This window comes from Acromyrmex echinatior, chromosome 2 (genome assembly GCF_024713525.1).
Source record: "Acromyrmex echinatior isolate Ae372 chromosome 2, ASM2471352v2, whole genome shotgun sequence".
Taxonomy (NCBI): domain Eukaryota; kingdom Metazoa; phylum Arthropoda; class Insecta; order Hymenoptera; family Formicidae; genus Acromyrmex; species Acromyrmex echinatior.
The window spans coordinates 12385489-12412599 of record NC_141853.1 but is presented as its reverse complement, the minus strand read 5'-3'; the positions used below and the strand labels follow the sequence as shown (position 1 = coordinate 12412599).

At 37.4% G+C, this 27111-nt stretch overlaps 4 protein-coding genes and 1 long non-coding RNA gene across 19 annotated transcripts in view; 1 reads left to right on the top strand and 4 right to left on the bottom strand.

The window, feature by feature from the left end:
- The window catches only part of cert (ceramide transfer protein), a 5870-nt gene extending 1553 nt beyond the window's left edge, over positions 1-4317 (bottom strand). Inside the window, exons 1-7 of one of the 2 annotated variants that reach the window (XM_011067280.2) lie at positions 4185-4317; positions 3471-4006; positions 3235-3354; positions 2733-2970; positions 2259-2542; positions 338-505; positions 1-74 (exon numbers count right to left, since the gene is read on the bottom strand). The exon at positions 1-74 is cut by the window's left edge and continues 358 nt beyond it. In XM_011067280.2, the coding sequence (XP_011065582.1) occupies positions 1-74; positions 338-505; positions 2259-2542; positions 2733-2970; positions 3235-3354; positions 3471-3743 (1157 nt within the window). In that variant the 5' untranslated portion in view covers positions 3744-4006; positions 4185-4317. Of the gene's footprint in view, positions 75-337; positions 506-2258; positions 2543-2732; positions 2971-3234; positions 3355-3470; positions 4084-4184 lie in introns of those variants that run through there. The other variant, XM_011067279.2, reaches the window with a different exon arrangement.
- A 521-nt stretch (positions 4318-4838) lies between these two features.
- On the bottom strand, positions 4839-10800 carry ari-2 (E3 ubiquitin-protein ligase ari-2). Of its 5 annotated transcripts, XM_087403623.1 has the most exons (8): positions 10672-10800; positions 8244-8757; positions 7924-8155; positions 7721-7838; positions 7416-7640; positions 7112-7324; positions 6865-7014; positions 4839-6546 (listed from the first exon to the last, which is right to left on the bottom strand). In XM_087403623.1, the coding sequence occupies exons 1-8, from the start codon at positions 10798-10800 to the stop codon at positions 6544-6546; spliced, it is 1584 nt and encodes a 527-aa protein (XP_087259749.1). In that variant the 3' UTR covers positions 4839-6543. The 5 variants fall into 5 exon arrangements, with proteins under 5 accessions (XP_087259749.1, XP_011065703.2, XP_087259752.1 ...); XM_011067401.2 differs by having other exon boundaries at positions 4839-7014; XM_087403626.1 differs by lacking the exon at positions 10672-10800 and adding an exon at positions 9839-9919 and having other exon boundaries at positions 4839-7014.
- Positions 10801-10935: 135 nt separating this feature from the next.
- On the top strand, positions 10936-24540 carry LOC105152811 (band 4.1-like protein 4). 10 transcript variants are annotated; one of them, XM_087403614.1, is made up of 19 exons: positions 10941-11567; positions 11853-12064; positions 12204-13740; positions 14170-14384; positions 14482-14577; positions 17444-17548; positions 17734-17873; positions 18772-18869; positions 19547-19667; positions 19993-20080; positions 20164-20280; positions 20499-21002; positions 21296-21510; positions 21842-21920; positions 21990-22075; positions 22302-22457; positions 23285-23555; positions 23994-24100; positions 24342-24540. In XM_087403614.1, exons 4-19 carry the CDS (start codon positions 14271-14273, stop codon positions 24382-24384), a joined length of 2340 nt encoding a protein of 779 aa, XP_087259740.1. In that variant the 5' UTR covers positions 10941-11567; positions 11853-12064; positions 12204-13740; positions 14170-14270; the 3' UTR covers positions 24385-24540. The 10 variants fall into 10 exon arrangements, with proteins under 10 accessions (XP_087259746.1, XP_087259747.1, XP_087259744.1 ...); XM_087403615.1 differs by lacking the exon at positions 12204-13740; XM_087403618.1 differs by lacking the exons at positions 11853-12064; positions 12204-13740 and having other exon boundaries at positions 10940-11567; positions 21845-21920.
- On the bottom strand, positions 14656-17437 carry LOC147910502 (uncharacterized). The gene is made up of 2 exons (XR_015544294.1): positions 16690-17437; positions 14656-16615 (listed from the first exon to the last, which is right to left on the bottom strand). It is a non-coding gene; the product is annotated as an uncharacterized LOC147910502 (long non-coding RNA).
- Srp9 (signal recognition particle 9) lies at positions 24161-25636 on the bottom strand. Its single transcript, XM_011067278.2, has 3 exons — positions 25346-25636; positions 24762-24830; positions 24161-24661 (listed from the first exon to the last, which is right to left on the bottom strand). Exons 1-3 carry the CDS (start codon positions 25415-25417, stop codon positions 24566-24568), a joined length of 237 nt encoding a protein of 78 aa, XP_011065580.1. The 5' UTR covers positions 25418-25636; the 3' UTR covers positions 24161-24565.
- Between the last annotated feature and the right edge of the window lie 1475 nt (positions 25637-27111).

Sequence of the window (27111 nt, the reverse complement as noted above, 5' to 3'; positions counted from 1 at the left end):
AATAATTGCCAACCACCCGCTCCGCCTACGCCGAGCCGAGCATAATGCAGCTGTTCCATCGTAATGTTTTCTATCTACAAATTGATAATATGAAGTAATAAAAAGTTTGATACAATGAATATTTATAAATAATTAATAATTACTTTTATATTTGGAATTAATATTGTTAGGAATTTATTTAACGTATATCTGATACCACAATGATATTACTATTAATTGATGTTGCAAATTAATTTTTTATATAATCATTAATATGCGATAATCATTAATATGCGAGTAAAATTTCAAAGTGTTGCGATAAATTAGAAAAATGCAAAATATAAAAAGAGATAATTACTTCTGGCCATAGTCTGTGCGTAGATGCTGTTGTGGTGGGAGATGTCAAAATTGAGACAGATTTCTGTTTTAAACGATCCCTTAATTGATTCTCCTCCTCGATTTTGTCCAAACCCGTTTCGACGGCATCGTAAAATTCTTCATCGCAAAGAGCACTATGCGGACCTTCCTTAAAAACGAAATTTTAAATGTTATTGAAAAAAAATATATGCAAGTTACTATTTCTCTGAATCTTAACTTATAATTCATTATAAACATAAACGCATAAAGAAATTCCATGTACATTTAAATATCGCTTTTCTACAATTAAGGTCGCGTTCAAAGAATGCGTTATTAACGCTAATGCGTTATTTTAGCCTTATTTTACGTTCAACGAATGATAAAGATACAACGACACGATAGCATTGATAACGTGCGCTTCGAATGCAGCCTAAGACTCACATTATAAAACTTGATCTTCAACTTCATTTTTTAATATTCAAATTGAAATGATATACACAAATGTTTATGCGAAGAGTAAATACATAAGTTTTACTCTTTGGTGGTCTGAAGAATACTAAGCAAGTAAAAGATTTCCAAAGTAGTGACCTAATTCATAATTACGAAATATGGCCAGAAACGTATTTCTCTTACTTTCTATCACATAAGCGCTACTTATGTCATCTACAGAGAAGTTCAATATGTTGTCATAACAGATTTATTATATTAGGTGTTGGAATTAATTCGTAGCGTTTTTAATGAAAGAATGTTATTTATTTCACATGAGCATTAAAAAATACATTAATGAAAGTACTTCCCATCACTTGTAAAACGCTACGAATTAATTCCAACACCTAATAAATAAGTAATTATTAAAAATATTTATATAAAAATATTTAACAAGAAAAGACTCACAGATTTGAGATCAAAGACTAAAGATCAAAGAATTTAAAGAAAAAGTAATAACTGATTTTTGTATATAATGTTCTGAAATCCGCGAATCAAAATACTGCAAGAAGAAAGTTTGTGGGGAAATAAGTTGTAAAAGTACTTGCCATTTGTCGTTCCGAGCAATTGTTTTTGTGGCATAAAAACGACCGTTCAATCATAATCTATAATTGGCTAATTTTAACATTTATATCTCAAAAACCTATTGATTGACACGACGAGTGGCAAATACTTGTATAACTTTTTTTTAATTTACTTATTGTAGTATTTTGATTAAAAAATTTTGGAACACTTGTATATATGAATAGAAATAGAGAAAATTCTGAAGAACTCTTATCATCAAAAATAATAATACTAAGTGATAGTTATCAAAAAAATGGATAATTATGTATAATAAAATGTATAAGTATGTTGAAGTTTAAAATATTTTTCTAGCAAGAGTGGTACTCATTTAAGTCATCAATTTCATATATCTCTCTAGTTTTTACTTCTTTTAAAAGCTATCATAATGATTGTGTAAAGGATAATTATATATGTGCTGTTAATGTATTATATAATATAGTGGACAAACAATTTGATACATGATGTCCACATATCATTGTTGGAGATCTCAACCACGTACAAAAAATATTTTAATTCTTAAATATATATATATTTAATTATTTTAAATATATATATTTTATATATATATATAAATTTGTGTATAACTTAAAAATTCTAAAATAAGAATTTCATTAAATAGAAATTCAGGACGACGCATGACTTTGTACAGAAAAAAGCGGTGGATTCGACAAAACTCTGATCCAATCCCTTTCATCTCATATGCTATGATTTATTTACATTGTGCTTTTCGATTTTAAAAACGAATACTTCATTGAGAATACGATTGTGTAGTATGAAATTATAATTTCGAGAACAATAAATTAGTCCATATACATAAATCCATATATACAAATTGAAATGGCACAGCGATTGTGAAAAAAAAAACAACTAACCTCGTAATCAGGACCTCCGTGTATAACAACCCTAGGCCTCGGAGAGCCGTTATGATGCATGGCAATTTGATCTTTCAGAGCTTTATAAAGTTCTTGCAATTTTCGTTTCTTTTCAATTTCCTTCTCCCATCTACGGCGCCATGCATCCTCTCGCTGTACCATCAATTCGACGCAATGTTGTAAGGTTGCCAGCACCCCTTCACTGGTCGCTTTAAATGTTATCGCTTCCCCTTTGAAATCCACCGATTGTTCAGCTGGATTAAACATTGTCTCAATTACTTTTTCTGAAATTTATCGCAACAAAATTAATGAAATGTTAAGGTTTTTCCTATCTATTTCATATAATAATTATAATTATGTATTTAAAATTGCGCATTGTATATTTACATCATAAATTTACATTATAAATTTATTCTAAATATTTGAAACAAGAGACAGAAACATATGAAGAATTTACAAGTTAAAAGTTATTACCTTCCTTAGAAGTATTCTTGGCATTTTCTGCACAATTGTCGAAATACTTCTGCAGAGTATCGATCTGCTTGATTAGAATATCTCTAAACGTTTCAATTTCGGCCAACTTTTCCTTCAATCCTCTAATGCCACGTTTAGTAAGGCTACCGGCGCTGGTTGTCGATTGTGTATTTGATACGAGCGAAATGGCACTACCATGTCGTTTGAGACTATTCTCGCTTCCATAGCCGGATTCTGACTATTTGCGACAAATAAAAATTGCTAATCATCGAGCACAAATTTTTTCAGTGGAATTTTAATTTTTATTTACAAATATTGAAACAAAAATTTAATAAAAATACAAGTATATAAGTATGAAGTATATAATAAAAAAAGATTGCAATATTTAAGACAAGAGACTTTAGCACATAGTATTAAAATAATTGTATAATTTCTATTATTATAATATAACAAAAAATAAACTATTATCTGGAGACAAAATGTCTCGGTGCTATATCATTACCTTGTAAGATTTTAAGACATCTACCCATCGCTGCTTCTCTTCTGGATTATTTGCTCTTAAATACCAAACCAAACAATCGTTTACGGACACATCGAATCTACATTCGTCAAACTGATGTGCCTGTTAAACAGATAATTTAATGTAATGATTAATGTCATGACTGTTTGCGTCATTATGTTTGCAATGTTAAACATACATATTTGCTAAGACATATCTCATCTCGCATGACCTCTCACCTTGATATTAGCTTTATATAAACTAATCGAACCACGACATCCATATCCACTGTCCTGCTCGGATTTGTAATAAGACAAAGTACCATCTTTGAGTACAATAAATCTAGTTTGCCAGCCATGTATGTAATTTGTCCATTTGGATAGTGTACCCTGAAGTTCTGGAACTATGACCCCGTCGGAGTCATCATCATCGCCGTCGATCTCGGCGTCAACGATGCACTCGGTGTCCTCATTATTGAGGCCCCGTGGTGTTTCCACCAGCTCATCGGTCATTCTCAAAAGGTCTCGATTACGACAAATCACGATTTAGCGCTCGGCCGAGAGTGCACTTCCTGACATTGCCTGGAAGGCGAGTACGGAACTGCGAACTCGGAAAGGGCGTGCGTGAAGACAACGACTCCGGACTCTGGTGGATTCCGGTCCAGACGGGAAGTGGAGCAGAGACTCACGGACGGGACAAGTGAGACGGGTCAGCGAATTGTCACGACGAGACAAGACGTCTCAAAACATTGTCTTTGACAACCGTCGTACATAACCTATATGCCAAAATCTCTTATCAAGTGAAACGTCAATCGAGAAAGAAGTGCTGATATGACTGGTATACTACACAAGTACATACATACATGTACGCGTTAAGTATGACGAGTCGGGGGGAGGGGTAAGAAGGATGATATCAGTTTTATCATAAAGTCTTCAATCGTAGTTCATACATACCTTGTGCTGCGGAAAATAATACGCACTTTACACCACGAGGAAATGTCTCATGGTTCGGTTTAACGTTATTGGTCGCAATGTAGCCACTCACAGCTTACAGCAACCGTTGTGATTGGAATTTTTCCACTTAGCCCAACCAATCAGCAAGTTTTGTGTTGAATTAAATTGGTCACGTTCAGCAACTCAACTTGATGTATTCTCCTGGATCATCCAATAGCAGCGAGCGCTCATGCAACAGTTAAAGCGGACGGTGGAATCCATTGGAATCCATATTGGTAGAAACAGGCGAAACACGCCACTTAACCGCAGTTACCGCACATCGAATCACGTGACGCCATCTTGAAATTTCAAATGTGCACCGATAATGTGATAAAAATGGCGCCAACGCGCAGCGACTTTAGATTTCAAACACGCTGAAACAATCAGCTTTTTAGAATCATATAAATACATATGACACTGAAAATTTGAAAAAAAACTCCGGTTCGGAGATCTTTAGTAAATAATTAAATATTGCGCATCACTCTTTCGAGTTAAAATAATTTCTCTTTCGCGAACTACAGGATTTAATTTTCATTTGATATTTATATTTTTTTATTGCGAAATATAGGAGAATATGTTATGGTAATATAAATAAATTCATTCTCAGTAAAAAACTTTTGTTCAACCAGGGATGTATTCTCGACGGGTTAAATAATAAATATATACATTAATGTACTCTTTCTTGATACGATCTGGACATTCTTGGCGAACAAATAAAATGTAATTCTTTAAAAAAAAAAGCAAAAAATATCTTTTTAACAATAAAATTTAAATTGAGAAGACAAAATTATCTGAATTTGTATATATATATATATATATATATATATATATATATATATATATGTATGTATATATATATATGTATATGATTATTATTATTAGTATTAATTTATACAAATACTTTAATATTCTTATGCGGTAATGATTACTTCCCACATTGCACATTCGAGAAGTTCTACATACAAGGAGGGACAAATCAAGAGACTTATCACTCGCACTCGGTTCTCTCTGCTTTTCGATTTTCCGGAAACTATCATCTTATTGTTATCTTAGTTTTATGTTGAAAGATCTTATTCCTCTTATCGAGACATTAGTTATTACATTGCGTTTCGAAGAACTTTGAAATTTAGACTTTTGAATACCTACATCCCTCCTCGCGCTTGTAGGGCGAAGTAAAAGTTATAATGGTACGGTGAATCCTTGTTTTTTTTTTAAATAGCTTAGAAAATATGTAAGTTCGATTACGGCTAGGTGTGTCGCGGATATCTTTGATCGTTGCATGTATCTTTAAAATCTAGTTTAAATCAAAAGTAAAAAATCCGTCGCGTTCCTCCTTCTATTCCTCGACGTACATGTTTAATTCTGCTTAGTATGTACACGGCGGGATGGTACCGTCATCTCTTGGCACCGGAGTACTTAAATTAGGCTACCGTTTCTTTCTTTCTTTAGTCGATCATTGGGCGTAAAGGTATCTTAAGCATTAACAATACTTCGAAAAAGGTTCAGAGAGAGGATCGCGAACAGCAGCAAAGACATAGTACAGTTCTCTGATACTTTTCGTATCACCTCCTATGCGGTGCCTTCTATCGAACTGTGCGATTAGCGTCAGTAGAAATGTATAGCTGCGTTCAGCAGACAAAGCTCAGTGAGCGTTCAGAAGCTTTATTCTCGAAAAATATCGCGTAAGAAAATACCGTATAGTATATTTTCGTATGTGATATTATAATTTCAGAATATAGGCCCAGTTTTATTTATTTATCCAGATTCTTTTATTACGATTTTTATTTAAATCCAGTAAATAATTAAAAACAAGGATCAATCATATTTAAAAAATTATTGAACGCTTACTGAATTGCTTTATTTGTTGAATTGCATCTTTTGTATACTTGGGTGAATATACAATAGAATCAGAAAAGGAAAGGGAGCGTTCCGTTGTGACGCGCTTTTGAAAAATACTCTTAGACTAGGAAAAGGATATACGCTTTCGTCATCGAATTTATCATTGATAAATCAGTCGTCGATACGGTTAATACTTTCCTTATCGATTTCGTCATGAGAATAATATTTTTGGAATTTAAATAAAGTCTAGTCTTTGTCGTCGCATAAGTCAAGTTACCCTAAAGATTATTTTGGTGAAACGTGAAAAAATTCGTCTTTAACTTGAAACCAATACTACTATACATGATATTGTTACAATCTCTATGTCATATCAGATTCAAACAATGATTGAGGACATGGCGCTGCTAAATTATTTCCTGTACTGATAATACTCAGACAAAATCACATCCTTTTAGTCTTTACAGTCGCATCCCACATTGTCTTACTACAAAACAAAAATATTCTTTCTCAGAACTGAGCTACTTATAATTATTCTTAATTAATACCGCATAACAATTTTATATCAGTTACGTAACACACAATCGTGTCTTTTGTACATACAAACATGTATATACGTATACATTTAAATATATAAATATATACATATATGAATGTATATATGTATATACATGTATATATGAAATGCTTTGCAAATTGCTAATAGACGGTATTTGAAAAATAAAATATTACAATTATGATCCAATTTTAGATCAGATTTCATAGACTACAACTAAGAATGAAGCTAATACTCAATTAATTATACCTCGAGGAAATCCTTCAATAAAGTAACACGACGCTTTTCTGCGATGTCCATTTGATTTTCTAAATCTCCTCGATCTGTTGTTTCCGCTCGTTCAATCTTCCACGAGAGATTCTCTATTTCTGCTTCTAATTGAGCTTGTTGATATTCGAACTGTTAGCAAAACAATTCAATATCCATTTATATTATCATATGTATATTTTGTTGTTGAATATTATTATCTTTTGTCATTATTATCGCGAGATCTTACCAGTTCTTTACGCGGACCAGATTCCATGTAATAGGCATATGGGTACGTGTACTGTAAAGTATAACGACAACGCGCTAAAAGCGACGCCGCCTCAAATAGATGTTGCCAATCTATCCATGTACCACTAGCTTTCATCACTTTATTATTAATTCTCATCTTAATCCCCTCTAACGTTTGCTCCTCCAACTTTAATGATTTGCTATGATTCTCCCACTAAAAACAGCACAAAGTGTAGCGAATAAAACATAAAAAATAAAGCAAAAATTATAATCCAATGGCTACATCATTATCAAGTGAAACTTACTCGCTCATAATAGTGAAGGTACTTTTTAAGAGCTTCTCTCGCTTGTGCGTGAACGCTCTCATGTGCAATATTTGGATTCTCCTTGTAACGCGAACATTCGTAATATTCGCTACCATGTGCTTTCCAATCTCCAAGGCACATCCAGCAGAAATCATGCTTACAATTGTAACATTGCATGTGATTGCAACCACCGTTCTTCTCTATGCAGATATGACATTTTGGACACTGCAAAAACATTTTACGATACATTAAGCGTTTCCTGTTGTACTTTAGAAACAATTCTACAAACAATAAGAAATAATCACATCTTTGGTATGAGCACTAATGTAATTCGCCGTCTCCGAATCATCCGCACATTTCGTTAACCATTTTTTAATTGTACTGCAATCGGTAGGTGCATGGTAATCCATACCACATCGGAAGCTGGAATTTGCAACAGTATTCTCTCATTGTCAGTCTTGTAACATAAAATACTCGTCATATATAACACGTATCCACGACTATTTACCAGAATACAGTTTTACACGATGAACATTTGACTCTCTTTGCGCGTTGTTCCTTAGAGCGCAAAACAATTTGGCAATTTGGACCAGGGCAAAATCGAAGTTGTGGATGAGACTTGACATAATCACAGAAGGCAAACTGCTGATACCTTTCTCTCATGTTAGGCTTAGTAAGTAGGGAAAGGACAAAGTCCTCTGGAGCTAGAACATCGCAATCTTGTGCCATGCAGCTTATACCTAAGGTAAGACAAATATCAGAGATAGATTTTTGACAAAAATTACCGAAACAAGTACAACTACAACTGTGTGAAGGAATACTACTTACCAGTGGATATACCTTGAGTTATTTGTACTTCAAAATGCATACACCAACAGTCTTTGCAAAAAGAATGTCCACACGTGAGTGTAGCAAATTTGTCTGCGGGACAAACCATGACGCAAACCAAACACACGCTGCCCCGCTGACTCTTTGTTCCTGGCACTTGTTCCGGGGTAGGCTTAATCTTTGAATTTATTAATAAAGTGGAAGCATTGGTACGATACTTGGTGGCAATATCCTGTGACGCCCAGTTGTGTGCGTGCAGTAATACTTTGGCTAGGGATGGCGTGACATGAAGGCTAGTACTTAACACCTCTACGCTCTCATTCAGAAGCCGTTCCACTTGTTCGACTCGTAAACAATCGTACACTGCATACTCAGGATCTCTCCTGTTTTGCTCCGGGTCTACGTCGTTATCCACGTCGCCTCCCCATGGCTGGATGTTATAATAGTCCTCATAGCCCGGATCTCCGCAGTCAGAGTCCGAGCAATCCATCTCGCTGTCATTCTCGCTCGACATCTGCATAGAAAACATTCTACACGTTAGCAGACGATCAAACGCCGTGAATGTTACACGGATATCATGACGCGGAGATGAATGTCAAAGGAGAGCAGGAGAGCACTTTTCGGCATAACCTTTGCAACCGTGAAAGTTCAAGCGTATTCCGAGCTCCGCAATCGCGAGAAACGGCTTGGATGAATTTGGACGAGACACGAGAGGGAGTGAATTATCAAGCACGAGAGTCGCTTTGAAGCATTCGGGAACGGAACAGAACGGAGTCTCTTGACAGTCTTTCACGCGAAATGAAAACGATTTTTTCACGCGTTATGACGAACTCGTCGAGAGTGTTTCGAGCACGCGTCGAGACATCGAGACGTCGAGGCATCGAGGAGAGAGAACTTTCGTGAATTTACAATTCGCGTTCTTTTTTTTCGTAACCGTCTGTCTGGAAGTCTGCCCTCGAGCTTTCTCTCTCTCTCTCTCTCTCTCTCTCTCTCTCTCTCTCTCTCTCTCTCTCTTTCTCGCGTGCTCTCTCACGCGCTGCTTCGACAAATGGCAATACCGTCGCATGGATGCGTTAGAGTGAGGGTGCGTTGCGACGGTGAGTCGCGTTTCGAGTGATCGACAGGGAAGGGAAGGAGAGTCGAGGGAGCAATGTTTCTTTTTTTTCTACAGGGAGAGAGAGAGAGAGAGATAGAGAGAGAGAGAGAGAAACCTACCTTCTCGGTCGGCTGCGCCCGCCCGGTTATCAAGAGAGATGCATTTATGCGACCGTTTCCGCGTGCGAATTGATCCGTGCGCGGCCGTGGAAAGGAGGCTTCCTGAACGAATTATTCTCAATCGGCCGAGAGAGAGAGTACGAACTGTCGTAAGCGGGCGGACAGCGGACACACGAGCAGTACACGAGCACGCGACGCGAGCGAGAGCGTATCGCGTCTCCCTCTCCCTTTTCTCTTCCGACGATCACATCACCCCCTTCTTCATGCGCGCGCGTATGTGGGAATGTGAAATCGTGTACATGCACATAGTCAGCGACTCGCGTAGTTGTAACAGATGATCCTTATTTAACTGCATAGCAGATAAGAACGTCAAAAGTCACCTGACACGAAACAGCTGAGCACGATCATACGATGGCCGAAGATGAAGAATCGTTCCATCTCCTCCGCTCGTTTTATTATATACGTTAAGTTACTTTTTCTTTTCAGCTTCTCAGCGGAAGCAAATAAATATATATATATATATATATATATATATATATATATATATATATATAATTTGAGGAGATTGAGAGAGAGAGAGATGGAGAAAACAAACCGCTCGGGGAACGATTAATGACGTCACTGCACAGCTTTGCCTTGGGTTAATTCCTAGTATAATAGGATTCTCAGTATAGCTCGCTTCTTCGAAGTGCTTAGGCAAATGCGACTAATATATACTTGCGATAAGCGCGATTCAACCGTGTGATGCTACGTGTTAACTAAAGGTCAAATGTTTATTATTTGTTGATCAATTATTTCAAATTCTTCGTCAAAATCTACAATTTTTGAAACGAAATCATTTGTCCTATTAAAAGTTCTCGATTAGAAAATCACTTAATTTATAGATTCTCCTGTATTCTCGATTATTTTAACACCTGTTGTTCTTTGCTTGAGATTCAAATAAAACAATTTTGTCGCAACAAAGGACAACTAGTCCAATTAAAATTGATTATAAAATCAATCACTGAGAAACGTGAAATTGATTAGCGTGGCGCGTTGAAACCGTACAATTTTTAAATTTTCGCAGTTATCGACCGAGATCGGATGGCGCGACCTGCATTATCGATAATTTTGTACGATTGATCTGACTTATCGTCAGACAGATGGAGACATCGACGAGGTTCGTAAGGTTCGTTGCCTCGCTTCTCGCGCCCATTCCTCTTTGTCTCCTTACTTTCCGCTCCTTAGTCCTTTCTTTCCCACTGTTTCCCTCTCCACACTCCACACTGTTCGCGAAGCAGATCGCGAAGCGAAGGCGAACCTGGCGAACCTGGCGAACCATTGGCCGCCTCGCCCACTTCATCCCATTCCCTCCAGCCCCTCCCGACAGTCCCGACCACTCCCGACTTCCGACGACGTCTTTTCGGCTCGCGTCGGCCGCGTCGCTGCGCGCCGCGCCGCGCCGAACAACTTGAAAACTCTCGCGTCCATCGCGCAACGCGATGCGACTTCGTAGTTGGTTGAAATACGCGGAACTGTCAATCGCGACTCGCGAGTCTTCCTTTCCGTCGCGAACGTCACGATCGGCGCGAGTACGCGCCGCGGATCGCGTACGATTTCTCAGTTCCCGGTATCGCGCCTCCAAGAGACGCGCGAGATCGACGATCGCCGATCGCCGATAAAAGTATCTACGATCATGCCCCAATCGCACACGCGCGGTACCGAATGACGACGACTTGATTCCGCTTGACTTGACTCGACGGACGTAGTCCGTACCGAACAGTACCGAACGCCTCGTACAGCGTACTTTATACGTGCTGGTGCGCACACCCAGTGAAACGCAAGTGTACGTGTTTATAAAGAAAAGACGCCGCTCCTTTTCTTCTTTTTCCTCTTCCTTCCTTCCTTCCTTTCTTTCTTTCTTTCTTACGCGCGCATTCTCTACATGTACATGCCGGTCGTTGGTACGTTCCACGAGATATAAGTATACAATAAAGAAAATTTGCGTTACGATCCCAAGGTTCTAGTTGGTACCGGAAGTGCTGCGAGTGTCGAAAAGTGCCGGAAGTGCCGACCGATTCCACCAAGCCATCACGCGACATTTCTGAACGTAAATCGCAACGTACGGAGGTGCGTACTTTGCAATTCTTGGATACCTGACATTTTTTTTATTTATTTACCTTCTTTTACGACGTTTTAATCGCGTCTTTATTTTTACGCGAGACGTTTGATTGCAATGTGTATGAATAGAGAGAAGTGGAAGTACGTTTGTCTAAAACGAAAACATTTTTTAATTCCAAGGAGCATATATCGGATTGAAACAGTTTTCAATAAAAACCGAAAGATTTTTAATTTTATAAAATTTTTATAAAATGTTATAAATTGTGAAACTATAATATAACGTTTTATTTGTAGAAAACGTTGTTTGTGAAATTCGAATTTCACAAAGAGGATACATTTATTAATCTGTTGCTTACATTAATCAAGTTTTAATGGAAACAATATCGAGGAATGTCGAGTAACAAGAAAAACGGAGTAGAAATGCAACCGAATGAGAATTGTAATTATTTTGTCATCTTCTTCACGCTGTCTTTATAGTTACCCAACTAGGAAACAAATTTTAATAAGTAATAATTTATTATTATTATTATTATTATTATTATTATTATTATTATTATTATACAAATGTTGAATCATAATATGAAAATTTTTCAAAGCTCATTGTGCCATAAAATTATTGACTCGACAATTATTTATTTTTTACAGTAATTTCAATAAAAAAAGGATTGTTATTGTTAGCCATCGCTGTCTCTCGCGTCGTTCTCTTTTCAATTGCGAGGCCGGAAGTATGCGTCAGAAAATACTTTTTCAGTGAAAGAGTCACGCGTGTTTTTACACGCGATGCAAATCACACGCTAATTAGACGACGTCGTCGGAATGCCGGATTGCGAAAGGGAAGGCGAGTCAAGTGGAAAAAAAACATCTAACTATATTTTTCATCTACAAGAACATTTCATATCACCGGAATATCTACGAGATAAATAATGACCCTCGGGTGTTGCGAGAATTTCTATGCTAATATACCGATCGTTAGACGGCGGTAGTCAACACGACACTTGAAGAAAAGCAAAAAAGGAACGAAGAAAGAAAGAGAAAGAAAGGGAAACTTCGTTTACTCGTCGTATTTATATTTACGTGAATATTTTACTGATGTTTATTAAAAAAAAAGAAGAAAAAGATCGACGTGTAATATATACTTCCGAATGCACCGTTGGATTATTCATGTCGATTTCTACTAATGTAAATTAATCTCGTTTAACTTATTTTGTATGTTTTCTTACTTATGTCTATGTGTTTATCAATATAGATTAACTATAATCTCGATTTAATTTACTCTTTATCTTCCTACTTCTTACCAGTCTATTTCTACTAATATAGATTTCAATTTAAATTTCGATTTAATACGTATACTTTTTTCCTAAAATTAAAAAAGGATAATAAATAAATCGAGATTAAAGTTAATCTAAATTAAAATGGACACGAGTATCTTAACTGTGTATCGAGAGTATAATATATGCCGATTTCTTTTTCTTCTTTTTTTTTTTAAGAGCCCAAGACATCGATCACATTAGCAAACGTTCGGCAAAGCTTCTTCCTTCCTTCCTTCCTGTTTGCTCTTATCAGAAAAAAGCCGCGATGCCGTCCCCGTTAATCGTTTAATCGGGCCAAAGGGTTCATCAGCTTCTATTATCTCTCCTATATCAAGCGCGATTGCGAGAGAGATTCTGGATTCGAAACCAGTTCCATTCGACGCGACTACGCAAAGCCCGTACGTCTCCGCTCCTCACCGAGTTCAATGGCACTCGCACCACACTTGGGCCACATTGTGTGTACGGGCATTTTTCTCAAGCGACGGCTCGTATACACGCGAGGACAAAAGGTGTACTTGAATCCCCGCCCGTCTCTCGTTGCGAGACGCCACGTGTCTCTCGATTCTCGAACGGCGAATGTCGGTTCACTTATACCGCTATACGTTTCGAGAGACTCCTCCGCAACTACCCGCGTAATAGGAGCCGCCTCCTCTCGAGAGACTCGAGAGCATATTTCATACAAATGCGAGATATTTTCTATTTATTTTATTTATCTGTATCTACTTTTTTCCATAGTCTCTCCTTCCTCATCAATAAGATGCGCGCGACTTCAAGTTACTGACGCGCAATCAGAACGATCGAGTGTCTGATACATATTATCACGCCGAAGCGCCGAGACTTATGCCCATTACAGATCGTTCACCATTCAAGCGGTAACTATAAAGTATAACGGTGAACACCGTCCGGCCGATCACCGCTATTTATGACAGTTTCATATTCTCCAACTGTCGTTGGAATAACATCCACGCGGAAAATCGTAGAATCTTAAACGCGATAGCAGAGCCTCTCTTGAAAGCTTCTCGTGGATATTCATTCCTATCCATCAGACTTTTTATCGATCGAATTTTTTATTCGTATATATAATATTATATTAATATTAATGTAAAACGTCTAGGTGTGATAAGGAATGCGGAGGGACAGAATCCGTGATCTTTGCACTTTTGACATTTTTACTTGATTGAGTTGCAGTTTATTGCGCTGGTACCTTATAATATATAATACTATTCATAAAGCACATTGCAGCTTATGTTAATTCAAAGCGAATTGAAAGCGACAGGAAGAACGTTTGTATGTATTTTCAGAATGAGCGTTAACCCAAACGCGCCGAGTACGAGTGGATAAACGCAAGAGTCAGCGCAGGTATATACAAAATCGAATCCTTGGCCAAGGAAGGAGGGAAGCGATGGTGGTAGAGTGGCTATGCCCTGGACTCAGGCCGACCAGGAGCAACAGGCCCCGTCTTTTGCATTGCAAGGTGATTCTTCTGGACGAGCACGAATTACTGCAGGATATCCTGGTAAGTTCGGGTCTCGATCATCTTCGACCTCGATCAACTTTTTCCAACTTTTCTAGCTATTATTGACCGTCCTTTCCTCATCACTGATTCTCTTTAGAGACGCAGGACGACTGCCGGTCGCGTGCGTGCGCGCGATATCGTCCTCATCGAGAGTACGATTCAGCATATTCGCGAGCTGTTGGTACGGATGAAGGTATGCGGCGTAATCCTTTTACCCTATCCCGTAATTCGTGCGCGTAGCCAAGTTGTAATTTAGTGAATTAATAGCACATTTTCTTTCCCAGTCCGTTTCTGGATGGTTGTTTCGGTGCCCTCGGACTACTCGTGCCCGCCGGCACCGTGCCACGGTGGGTTATGCCCGGTTATGGCCGACTGTCGGCGGCTCCGCGCACGAGAAGAGGCGCGTACATATCTCAGGGGGGTATACCCGGAATTCCTTCGGTCTTCTCTGTTATTAGACGATATGCCAAAATTGGCGGTGGGCCACCGTGGGCCACGACGGCCACGACGGTGGTAACGCCATACCTCCTCCGCATCGCCGACCGCCGACGGCCGACAGCCGTGCCGCACACTAATTCTCGCGTCTTTTCAACCTACCCGTTTCCCTTTCCCCCTTCTTTCTTTTTTCTTCCTCTCGAAATCTCTCTCTCTCTCTCTTCCTTTCTTTCTCTTTTCCTCTTATCCTCTCGCCGCTTCCCTTTCACCATCTAGCTCATTTTGTCGATTAACATTCCGGACCTGTATAAGCACGAATCTTTCATTGTGTGTATCGCATATACGTGTAACGCCCGTAAGGCCGAACGCAAATCGAAATTCAGTAGGGCGTGTTAAAAACGAGAAGATTTTGTTCCTCGAGAAGGGATATCGAACGTTGAGTTGATCCCCAATGATTATGCCGGATAGCGAATAGTATCCATCATATTCGTGAATTTTTTAGGCAAATACACTCAACACACATACACAAAGCAATGATATACGTTCAAGAAGAAACGACTACGATAGAAACTGCCGTTTCAAGAAATATCGAAGGAAACATATATTAGAAACGATGATCCAATCGTCAATATCCTGGTGTAATCAAATGATGCATGAAAGTAGAAAAAAAGGTCGTTACAAAATGTCGAAGATGCAACCGAGAAATACGAAGGGGGAAACGATCATTGATAAGTGCGATATGCATAGGTGGTATCACGCGCTATCGTTACACCGGTATCCAAATCCGTATATCTTTCCGGTTTTATACCGTCAGTCGTAGAACCAGTCTCCCCGTAATTGCGGCATAATAGCGCGAAAGAATGACCATACGTCAAGATAGTGCGACCAGATAAACGTGTGTAACTTTTTTTTCTTCTTTTTCTTTCCAGCAGAATCAGATACCCCGCGTCGTTCCATCGTCGCGGTAGCAATTTCAATGGAATTAGCATAAGGCATCAAAATTCTGCGAGATACGGAGAACGGTTCCCCGAGAATCGACGAGAATTTTCATTCGAGACATCTGCTGGACACCCTATCGATATCCTCAAATTTATTCTCAACATCAACGTAACGCGACACGTAACCCTCTAAACTCCACTGTCCTTAGTTTAATAGATACTTGCGAAATATCAATCCCGTGATAATCGGAGCTCTTATCTCCGGGAGGAAAGAAACCAAAAACAAAAAAAAAAGTAACAGACAAAATGCAACCTCGTTTGCGTAGGAATTCCTTGAATTCTTGTAACATTACCATTCTCGCACCGTCGAAATCACCTCCTTGCTTCTTCGACGTCCAATTACACAAATGGCGCTTAGTACCCGCCGCGGGCGGTATAACAATTTTCTCTTTTTCCTTTTCTCCTGTCACGATCGTTGCTATACTTTTCATTGACGTTACCGTATCTGATCACGATATACCTGGAGGCAGAAATGAATCTTCTGTACAAAGCGAGTTAGCTGGTTGCTGTCACCGTTTTTTCTCTCTCATGATGTATCGTTTGTCAAGGACGTGATTTCTATTTTTGCAACTATCCTTTTATTACTACTCTTCTTCCTGTTTTACGGAATCTATATTTTCCGTTTCTCTTTATACATATTTGTATGGTTTGGCGTCTTCGACAATGAGAGAATTGTCGATCGTCCGGTAAAGAGGCCCTGATATTCCGAGCGATTTATCGCAAAGCAATCTTTCTCGGAGCTGGTCTTCGCGGGGACCAGTCAATCTCCGGTTGGTGTTTCGATTCCCACAACAAGCTCTAGGCGGGAAAGATTAGAATGCCTAAATAAATGTTTAAATTACACCGTACATGAAAAATGAAAGAATACTCACTGGAATAATCGACCGAAAGAGAAGAGAGAGAGAGAGAGAGAGAGAGAGAGAGAGAGAGAGAGAGAGAGAGAAATAAAGGAGGAATGAGCAAAAAAAGGACAAGGATCGTTCGGAACACGCAAGTTGGAGATGATTACCCATCTCCTGAACCTATACTCGACTCTTCTAAGCCTTAGGCAAAAGAAAAAGGGCGAGGTCTTTCGTCTTCTTCTCCTCCTTCTTCCGTCTCTTCCATCGCTCTCCTCGGCGATTTCTCTCGCTGTATTGTTAAACGTCTGCCACTTTCATTACGCCGCACGTATTTCGCGTTTCCTTTCGTTTATCGACTCGTCCGGTCTAATCTCTATCGATCGCTTCCCTCACTGCACTTTACGTTTGCTAAAAAAAAAAGAGAGGATACATTTACGCGTTAGATTCATGTATTTGCTTCTATAGCGTCGCGTATCGTCGAAACGCATAAATCACGGAGCGAAATGGGAAGATAATAACAAGCGTGTAAAACCTAACGATGAAAAACACATCCATTCGAGAGATCCCGTTTGTTTCCCTCGGGGAGGAAACAAACGAATGAACGTCACGGTTCGCAACACCAGTGGGAAACCGTCCTTCTGATTTTAATCTCACTGGGGTGATTTAACCATCGTGCAACAAGCACTCTCTCGCACTTGTATAAAATTCGAAGAGTTAATAATGCATTTTATTATGTATATGCATACTTATCTTCGGTGTTAGTAAGTACGTATACGTTTTCCAGAGCTCGAACCTGGGCCAGGAATTGTTGGATAGAGTGTTCAAGCACCTTAACTTGCTGGAAACTTCTTATTTCGGGTTACGCTATCTCGATCACGGGAATCAGACGGTAGGATACAATTTATTTTATCTTACAATCTTGTAACAAATTACTTTTGATTATCCAGCGACATAATTTAAGATACGAGATCGAGATTTTCAATTTGCACTGTGCTAAAATATGCGAATCCTGATATTAAAATAATTTTCCGCTAAACATCGTAATTGTCTACGTACAATATATACACATTTTAGCAATGGCTCGATCAAAGCAAAAAACTCGGCAAGCAACTGAAGATTCATAAAGGAGATCCTGGATCGGATGTTCATACTCTCTACTTCGGTGTGAAATTTTATGCGGCGGATCCGTGCAAGCTCATTGAAGAAATTACCAGGTATTTCTCCGAATCTTTGTTCAAGGAGACATACGCTTCTATTTGAATAATTTTTTTTTAATATTTATCTTCTTCAAAAGTATATTCTGTTACGCGATAACTTGCCTCGCATATATTTCTACAATCTTTGTTATTGACGAGCGAATCTTCTTTTAAAGCTTTGATTGCTCGTTTGTGACATCCTAAATGTTCTCATTTCGTGTCCATTTCCACTAAGAAACATAAGACGTGTAGATTAACTTTAATCTTGATTTACACTTCATCTCTTCCAGTTCTTGGAATTAAAAAAAAAATGAAAAGTAAACTGAACCGAAATTAAAATTAATTTACATTGGTATATAGAAACGGCTTTTCGATGACAACAGGATATATTTTTTGAATTGACACAAGGAAGAGAATATTGAGAAAAACCATCGCGAGAGTTCGTTCCGCAGCGGGCACGTTATGTGGATAATACGAACGATTTTTATTCGATGTCACGCTGCCGTGCAAACGATCCTTTCACGCTCGGTGTCTCGAAATTCCAGGAAATTCCAGGGACATCACGGTACATCGCGGACGCACGAGAATTCCACGTGCGTCGAATTTCTTGAAGCGCCCTTACGTACATACATACATGCACGCGCGTATACGATTCGTGGCTCGCGTCAGCGTTTCGCGGTGTTTCTTATCCGCTCGTACTTCTACCGTTCTATACTCTACCTATCTACTTGATTCTTGCGTTCTGTAGCACGTAAGATAAACGCGTAAAAATTATATTATATTTTCCACTTCGATACTTTCCGGTACGCGCCTTGGCCTTGTCTTCTATTTAAGATCGTTTTTACAACGAAGTGAAGAAAGGGAGGTGGAGAAATCATTAGCATGATGAATCATTTCTGACTTGTATATTCCACAGGTATCAATTCTTTCTCCAAATAAAGCAAGATATTCTGCAAGGAAGACTGCCCGTATCCTTTGATCTAGCCGCAGAATTGGGAGCCTACGTTGTCCAATGTAAGATATGTTACCTCTTATCAAAGCGTATATTAAATACACACACGCTTCTTATTTCTTGCGCACACTCGAATGCCATTCATCTTTGTAAAAAAAAAAGCAAATAAAGTATTAAAATTACGTGAGAGAGGTAGCATTCGCAATAGATGTAGAGAATAGAAAAATTTACATGTATATTTATTTATGGTAAGACGCAGCTAAACGCGAGCAAACAGAACACACACCGGTGGTCCACTCGTTATAGTTATCTGTTGGGGAGATTCAAAGATAAAAAAAGGAGAAGGCAAACTGAAATACATCCATGTTTGCATCTCATTGCCATCAAAAGAGACGAAATGAATATCCTCTTTTCTCTATTCAACTATAATGTACGTATATGGCGGAAAAAAGCATAAGGAGAAGAAAGAGAAACGGAAAATAGAGTGGTTTTAGAAAAAAACATGCTTCTTTTCTCGCAGTGATATAGCAATAAAATTGCATTTTGGCAATACTTTTATCATCATTTATTTTGTGCAACAATATTTTTTCCGCAATATGATCTTTTATATTCGAGCTTATCGAGACGATTTTGTATGAAGTAGTAGACGTAACTCCAAATCGATGCGCATATTTCTCTCCATGCGATATAAATAATTACTTTTCCTTTCACGTCCGAGAATAATGTGCTGTTATTTCAGCGGAACTTGGAGATTATGATCCTAGACGACACTCGCCCGGATACGTCACCGAATTTCGATTTCTCGCCAACCAAACCACGGAACTGGAGAATCGTATAGTAGAGATTCACAAAACTCTTATGTATGTCAACCGTGATGTTTAAAATTCGAATAATGTGCATTAAAACTGTCCGATGTGTTTACGATGAAGTGTCTACATTGTGACTATCCATAGTCTATAGCTTATATCTTATTTATAAAGTACTGATTCGAGTCCTTATAACAAAATATTATAATAGAAAATCGAATCATGCAAAAATTTTAAAAGAACCATATATTTTTTCGCGTTAGCAAGATTAAACAATTGATATATTTATTTTATTATATTAGTGATATTTTATTTATGTAAGTAGCAGAAAAATGTAAATTTAATTTTTGAATGTGCATATATTTGCGATTTTTTTCAGAGGACAATTACCTTCAGCAGCGGAATTAAATTATTTGGATAAAGTGAAGTGGCTGGAAATGTACGGGGTAGATTTGCATCCCGTATTGGTACGTAAGCGTGTTATTGATGTCGACATGACTAATGCCGCGATTATGCATTAATCTCGCAATATTGTAACTTTCGTTCGTAGGGTGAGGATAGTGTGGAATATTTTCTGGGTCTAACACCGAGTGGAATAATATTGTTACGGAACAAAACCAAAGTGGGAAATTATTACTGGCCTCGAATAAATAAAATCTACTATAAGGTATAATTTATAATTTCTGCAGTGTTATTAACTCGCTAAAATTGCTGCCTCTCTTTCTTTCTCTTTAAGTGCTTAATTCTCAAGTAAATTCGAAACCTGATTTTACAATAAAACATTGAAACGCATAAGAATATGACACAGTACTGCCAAATATTGATTTTTCCTTCATATTTCTTTCTTGTTTTACGAAATGCCAAAAAGAATGCATCAATTTTCAGGGCAGATACTTTATGCTAAGGGTAAGCGAAAAAAATTCTGAGGAGAGAACGCATGGCTTCGAAACACCATCGAAAGGAGCCTGTCGTCACCTCTGGAAATGTTGCTTGGAACATCAAGCTTTTTTCCGGTTAATGGCGACCGGTCCACCACCCCTTAGTCCGTACTCTCGCTTTCATTCGTACAGTCCTCCATCTACTTTGGAAAAGCACGCGGGCATTAGACGAAATCCACCGCCGTTTCAAAGGACTCCCAGTCGAAGAGCGCAGAGACGAGTCGTTGAAGGTCAAGAAATGGTCGGTTCGTTTGTTGAAACACCCGTCACCGTAATCTCAAATCCAAGCAACAATCCATCCAGCGGTAATATACTGTGCAATACGCAAAGACAGATAAATACATCGAGTCCGAGAAGCACAAGAAGCGCGCCGTGGACGCAGAGTCAACCTCGCGGCCTTTACACCTCGTCTAGTCCTCGCTCCGTTCGCTCCGCGGGAACGGCGCCGGCGGTTAGTTGATGATTATATTATATTCGCCTGTATATCAATGATAAATCTATGCTTAATTCAACTATAAAGTTGATCACAACATTTACTTAAATGAGAACGTTATATATATGCGTATGGCTTAAGCCTGGTTTTTTATTTAGTTAACTTTATCAAGTTAATCAGATGGTGAAAAACCGGGTAATCATAATAAACAAAAGAATCAACTTGTTGACGGGTCAAACATATTCGCGCAGTGCATTATATAAAAGTTTCCGCATCTGAACTGCCTAATAAATTGCTGTCTGTCGACGTAGCTCCTAAGTAGACTTCAACGTCGGAGCAGTTCGGTGGAGAGTCAAAGTTCGGGGGATAGTCATAGTCGAAGTGGTCACCGTAGACGAAGTCATAGTCATAGTCATCGTCGACATAGCAGACATTCCGATTGCGAGTCTGAGCTTTCGAGAGGTTCAGATACGAGATCCGGCCATCGAAAACATCGCAGAAAACACAGAAACTCTCGTTCCTCTAGGTACATTTACATATTAACTTTAGTTACGTAGCGTTACATTCTCTCTCTCTCATCGCGATAACATCTCGTTCTCATAATTGTTTCGTAAATAAAGTACCTCCTTGATGAATTCAAATCACGAACCCTTATAAGCATTAGTGTGTAATTAAAGCAGTTTGATTATAATGAGTCTTGTTCCCATCAATAACGGGTTCATTAATCTTTCCTAACATCATTATTTTTGCATACATTTTTCCTTAATAAAAGAATTTCTTTTCTATACAGGAGGAATTTTTTCTTTTAGATTAGATCAATAAATGCTAACTTAATCCTAATATATTATTTTTCACAGTAGACACGAGTTGGTAGATTCGGAGCCGCAATGGAGAGAGGCGCAGAAACGAAAAGGAGAAGGTGTGCAAAAAGCTATTGTAAGTATCATTATTCGCGATCGCTACACAAGATTATCTTGTTTATGATATTTGATTAATATGCCATAGGTGAGTCACACGGAACCCAGAAGAAGACACAGAAGCAGACATCGAAGCCCTTCTCAAAAACAACCATTGCCGGATGAACTTCGAAAGTAAATATATTATATATCTCAAATACTATGAATGTTACCGTCGTAGTTTTACGACATATTTGCAGGCTTACACTGACCGCAAAAAACAATTCATACATAGATTTTTTTCTTTAATACGAATTGCAATTTGAATTTACTGAACAAATTTTATTTTTGTTAGTCCATGCTTTTATGACTGCTGACATTTATCGATCGTGAGAATTAAAAGTATAACATATTCTTTCAGACACTTGGAATTTGGCCTAATCGACACTAGTGGAATGAGCGAGCAGCAACGTCGAGAGATATCCTACACGGTGGTACAGTCGCAATCTGTACAGCAATCTCCCTTACAGTCAAACAATTCTCGATTGGACGACACAGATTCATCGTCCCTGCCTAGGTACGATGATCTCAAGACGGCCTGCAATCTTCACAACCATCCTCCGCAATTGGAGGATGAGACGGGATCCGTAGTCATTGTTTAGTTACCCCCTCATCCTGATTTCCCCCTTGCATGTATTTTTTTTTTATTTATTTCGAGCATGTATATTATCTACTTTAAGCATGCCCCTTATTATTTATTTGAAGCATGACGAATCCTTAATAAATAAGTGAGATTAACTGCTTGTCGCACCTATTTATTTTTACGTCCTAGCTGTGGCACTCATTCGCTTCTGGCTGTGTTCCATGGAATTTCAAAGGCGATGCGTGCCGATCGCCTTCATACTGGGGTCATATTTTATCCGTGTGTTTTTATTTCTCATGCATTATGTATATTATACAGTATGCGCCATGTATTTGTGTAATAAATGTTGGTAATTTGGGAGGACGGACGATGTCAACGTTCGAGGCTCGGGACACTTCATGTTCCGAGTCTTTCTTATGACATTCCTCGTATATCCCATTCGATTCCCTACACGTACCCGGCGCATCTTGTGCATTTTATTATTTTACAATCTCTTTGTATCTTCAAAAAGTTATGCTTTAAAATGCGCTGCGATACAGTTTACAAAAAAAAAAGCGAATGTATTAATGGAGTTTGTGATTTTACGTTAATTTTGATAACGTGTGCACCGTAAGAATATAATCGAAGTGTGTGTAAATTAACTGTATACTAAAACAAACAAAAAAAAAAAGAAAAGCAGGCATCAATCTGAGTCAAGTACAGTGGACCTACTAGTCGCTAAAACGACTGAGGTACCAAGACTGTCAAAGATTCCCTTTCAGAACTGTCGGATCCGTTGGCAAAAGGGAAAGAAGACACATGCGGCATTATCGTGATGGAAGTTATAACTTACTGTCGGCAACGTCCAATCGAGTTGAGGCAAAGTATCCCGGAGCTCGAAACGAATATAGCACGAAGAAGGACTTTTATTATACTCGTAGCAACCGAATGTCAATAGGCAATAATGCAGACAGTGGACTCGGGGAAAGCACACCGCAGGACTTTTCAAGTTGCTGCTCAAGTTCTGCTGACAGCAATAAGCCTATTCACGTAGTACGTATTCCAGTTTGCTCGCATTTTTATTATATCATATCTCTGTTAATATTTGTTTTAAAATAAGCAACGATCGAGCGATGCACATTTTACTTTATAATCAGCTACTTAAAAATAATAAAAATTGATGAGTAAACACGAATTTTATATAATTCGTGCTTACTTCTCAACAAAAATTTAATGGAAAAAAATCACCAAGTGCTTCTATATACAGATGTGTGGCTAAGGTTTCCTACTAGTTTCCTACAAGTTTTGGCTAATCACGTCATAAATATCCGAGATAGCGGCATTAGAATCGCGCATACCCTTTCCAGCGATACATTTTCGTATATGCATGCTAGTACACGTAATAGCTTCATTTTATGAAGTAATAACATAATGTGGAATGATACTATTCTTCTAAATAGTAGATTAGTAAAACGGTTTTGTTTGGTATAGACACAATTGCAATTAGGGGGAGAGGTACACTATGAATTGCCTTCAAATCAAGAAATCTACCCTCCTGTTGATACTACTCTGGATGCTGTTCTCCAACCCATTATATCGTAAGTGCTTGTTTTTGTGCTTTGTGCTTTTTCTTACTCAAGTATTAAATCAGATCTCGATTTGATTTGTATCTGGCTTTATTAATATCTAATACATTATGCATCACTTAAGGACACACTTTGGATATAGATATAAAAAAGTTAATACATTATAAATATTGAAAAATCCTCTTTATATTATATCTTCGATAGTATCGATAGTATATTAATTTAATATACACAATGAATTTGATTGTTTCAGAACATTAACGAGGAGGCAACGGAGTCACCCAAAACAATCATAAAATTTTAATACAAAACGAAACAGTTTTATATGCTCCTGTTGTACATGTAAAATAACGTTCATACCTTAATTAAAATTGATATGGATCGTTGGATCATGTGAGGCGAGAAGAAAATATTGTTGAATAAAAGTAGTATGTTTTAGTCTCCATGATAAACATATTCCTTACATACAAATCTTATTTAAATGTCTTTGGATGCCATGTGTCTCATGAGATTGCCTATGAACTTTTCCATTTTCTTTAAGTCCTGAGCTATTTCTGTTCTATATTGGAGGCACTGTAAACAGTTTTGATTATTGTTGGTGTTCTTAATAATAGGAACAAATACATAAACTGTTTACATTCTTTGATCTTAAGATACATTTAAAATTGCTTACCCGTCGATTATCTGTTAACTTTAGACATAAAACTCCTTTACTGTGACAATACTTCATCGTATATCGAGTCTGAAATAAGACAGAAAGAGAAGTCAATATGTTACCTAAATAGTTATTCACTCAATTATATTTATACACAGCACTTTATTTTGCAATTTTGTATACATCATATGCTACTAGATTATATTTTATTTTTTTCTTTCTTCAATGCTTTCATTGCAATATTAAAAGGCAAAAGAAGATTGAAAATAATTGATGAAAAAGGAACAAATAATCTTATACATTATGCAGGAAACATTACAAATTTAAACAAAACCTTATAACAAATATATATATTTTTTTGTCATCATTCTTTAGTTCGCAGTTATGTAAATAATTACAAACTGAATGAGTGGGCATTTTCAAAGTGGTACAAAACGTCATATTGATACTAGAACATATCAAAGTACAAGCTTTTCTGGCATGCGTTATCATAATCTCTTATATACATGATATACGAATTGAGAGATTTTTGTGAAGTGTCGAAAGAACAAACAGCATTAAAGATTTTAAAGAAATTATATTTATAGTTTTGTAAAACGTACGTTCATCGGATCCTGCAGGTATAACCTCTCGGCGCCTCTTTCGAATTCTTCCCACGAACTCAGATACGTCATCTTTATCACTGATAAGACGACGTGTGTTTATTTTCGCGAGTAAAAAATATACACGAGGTGAATTAATGTTTTTACCGGGTTTCACCAAACAATGCTAAAGAGCCATTCACAAGATTATTGAAGATTATCATCGATGACACCGATTGTCAGTATCGTCACACGTGTATACACGTGTATACTCGACGACTCTGGCGACAAAGACGCTTTCCAACGTGTTTTGGAACACAACGATATCACGATCGTCCATTGACCGAAGGAAGTAAATGATGCACAAATCGACCAATCACAATTAAGAGCTCACTTCCACTTTCAAATTCACGACTGGGATTGGCCAATTCAATTGCTGCTTTGGTCGAAGTTTTCTTCGACCAAAACTTCAATTGACCGTCTCTAAATTTATTCTTTAGCATTGTTCGTTTTGAATCATGACCGATCGAAATGAACCATTTCGGCATTCATCATAATAATGAATGTTAGATGTACGTAATGTGAATCCTGTATTTCTGTTGAAAGTTTCTAAATAAATTGAATACATGATTCATTTAAGTCCAGTCACATTTAATTAGAACAGAACTTATAATCGGAAAGAAAGCAAAAGAGGAACAAAAGCTTTAAAAAACATCACAGTGTAATCTTAACAATAATCTTAATATCAAGTCAAATAAGCAGAGATCAATTGTAGTACTTCGTATAATAACAAATTGCTTATTTTCCTGCGAACAAGAATGGATTAAAATGGATTGAAATTTTTTTCTATCCGAATGCGTATTTTAAAAAAATAACACAAATACTTTTTTGGATTTAATTGGATTCAATTGAATTCAATTAGATTCAATTGGATATAGTTGGATTGAAAAACTGCATTTCCTATTCAAAATTATGAATTGAACACAATTGTGTTGTATTCACAATTGTGTTGTTGTGCACAGAAAAAGCTAATATTATTTTTAGATTGAAAGGCATAGAGATATGCTCCATGCAATTCCTATAAATGAATAAAAATTCAAGATTGAAAAGCATTCATTTTAACACTCGTGAATCAATAGTTCTGGAAATTTGAATCCATTTCAATTCATTTCAATCCATTCTCGTTTGCTGGGACCAACAGATCGATATTATAATTCATATTCTTAACAATTTCAAGTACGGGGTTCATTCGGAGCGACCCCGATTCGAGCAGCTCCCGAGAGACAAAACGAACAATACTTTTCTTTCCATGTGTTACAAAGAAAAAGATCGAATTTATTGAAATCTATTGTGTTACAAAAAAAGATAAATCTATTGACATTAACAAAATACAGATGTTATTCGATAAGATAATTAAATCAATTAAATTAATGATCAAAATTTGAAGTCATCCCAAATGTTGGGAATTCATTGTTCGTGCATTTGAGGCAGCTCATCAAAGATATCTTTTGAGAAAAATTTAAGTATATATACTTAACACTGTAAATTTATTGAAGGTTACGAAATCGAAAAAAAATAGAAAATGAAAGTTAGATACACGCATGCTTTCCGAAGCAAAATTATCATATGAGAATATATTTAGACATAAGAGATAACGAGAGTTGAAATTTGAGTCTACAGAAGTATAGTAAAAAGAACAATTATTATTCGGAGATTCATAATATATTTCGATAAGGTACGTTCAAACTGATAATTACAAAAATTAATGTCCTAATCAACATTACTTT

Coding starts and splice junctions, on each gene's coding strand:
- ari-2 (XM_011067401.2), bottom strand. CDS start 10,800: ATGAAGTGGGCGAGGCGGCCAATGGTTCGCCAGGTTCGCCAGGTTCGC. Junction 7,839..7,923: donor TCGTGTAAAACTGTATTCTG/GTAAATAGTCGT, acceptor TGCAAATTCCAG/CTTCCGATGTGGTATGGATT. Junction 7,325..7,415: donor ACCTTCACTATTATGAGCGA/GTAAGTTTCACT, acceptor TGCTGTTTTTAG/TGGGAGAATCATAGCAAATC.
- LOC105152811 (XM_087403613.1), top strand. CDS start 14,271: ATGGTGGTAGAGTGGCTATGCCCTGGACTCAGGCCGACCAGGAGCAAC. Junction 14,578..17,443: donor AGCTGTTGGTACGGATGAAG/GTATGCGGCGTA, acceptor TACGTTTTCCAG/AGCTCGAACCTGGGCCAGGA. Junction 20,281..20,498: donor TAAATAAAATCTACTATAAG/GTATAATTTATA, acceptor ATCAATTTTCAG/GGCAGATACTTTATGCTAAG.
- Srp9 (XM_011067278.2), bottom strand. CDS start 25,417: ATGACGTATCTGAGTTCGTGGGAAGAATTCGAAAGAGGCGCCGAGAGG. Junction 24,831..25,345: donor ACCTGCAGGATCCGATGAAC/GTACGTTTTACA, acceptor GTCTTATTTCAG/ACTCGATATACGATGAAGTA. Junction 24,662..24,761: donor AGTTAACAGATAATCGACGG/GTAAGCAATTTT, acceptor AACTGTTTACAG/TGCCTCCAATATAGAACAGA.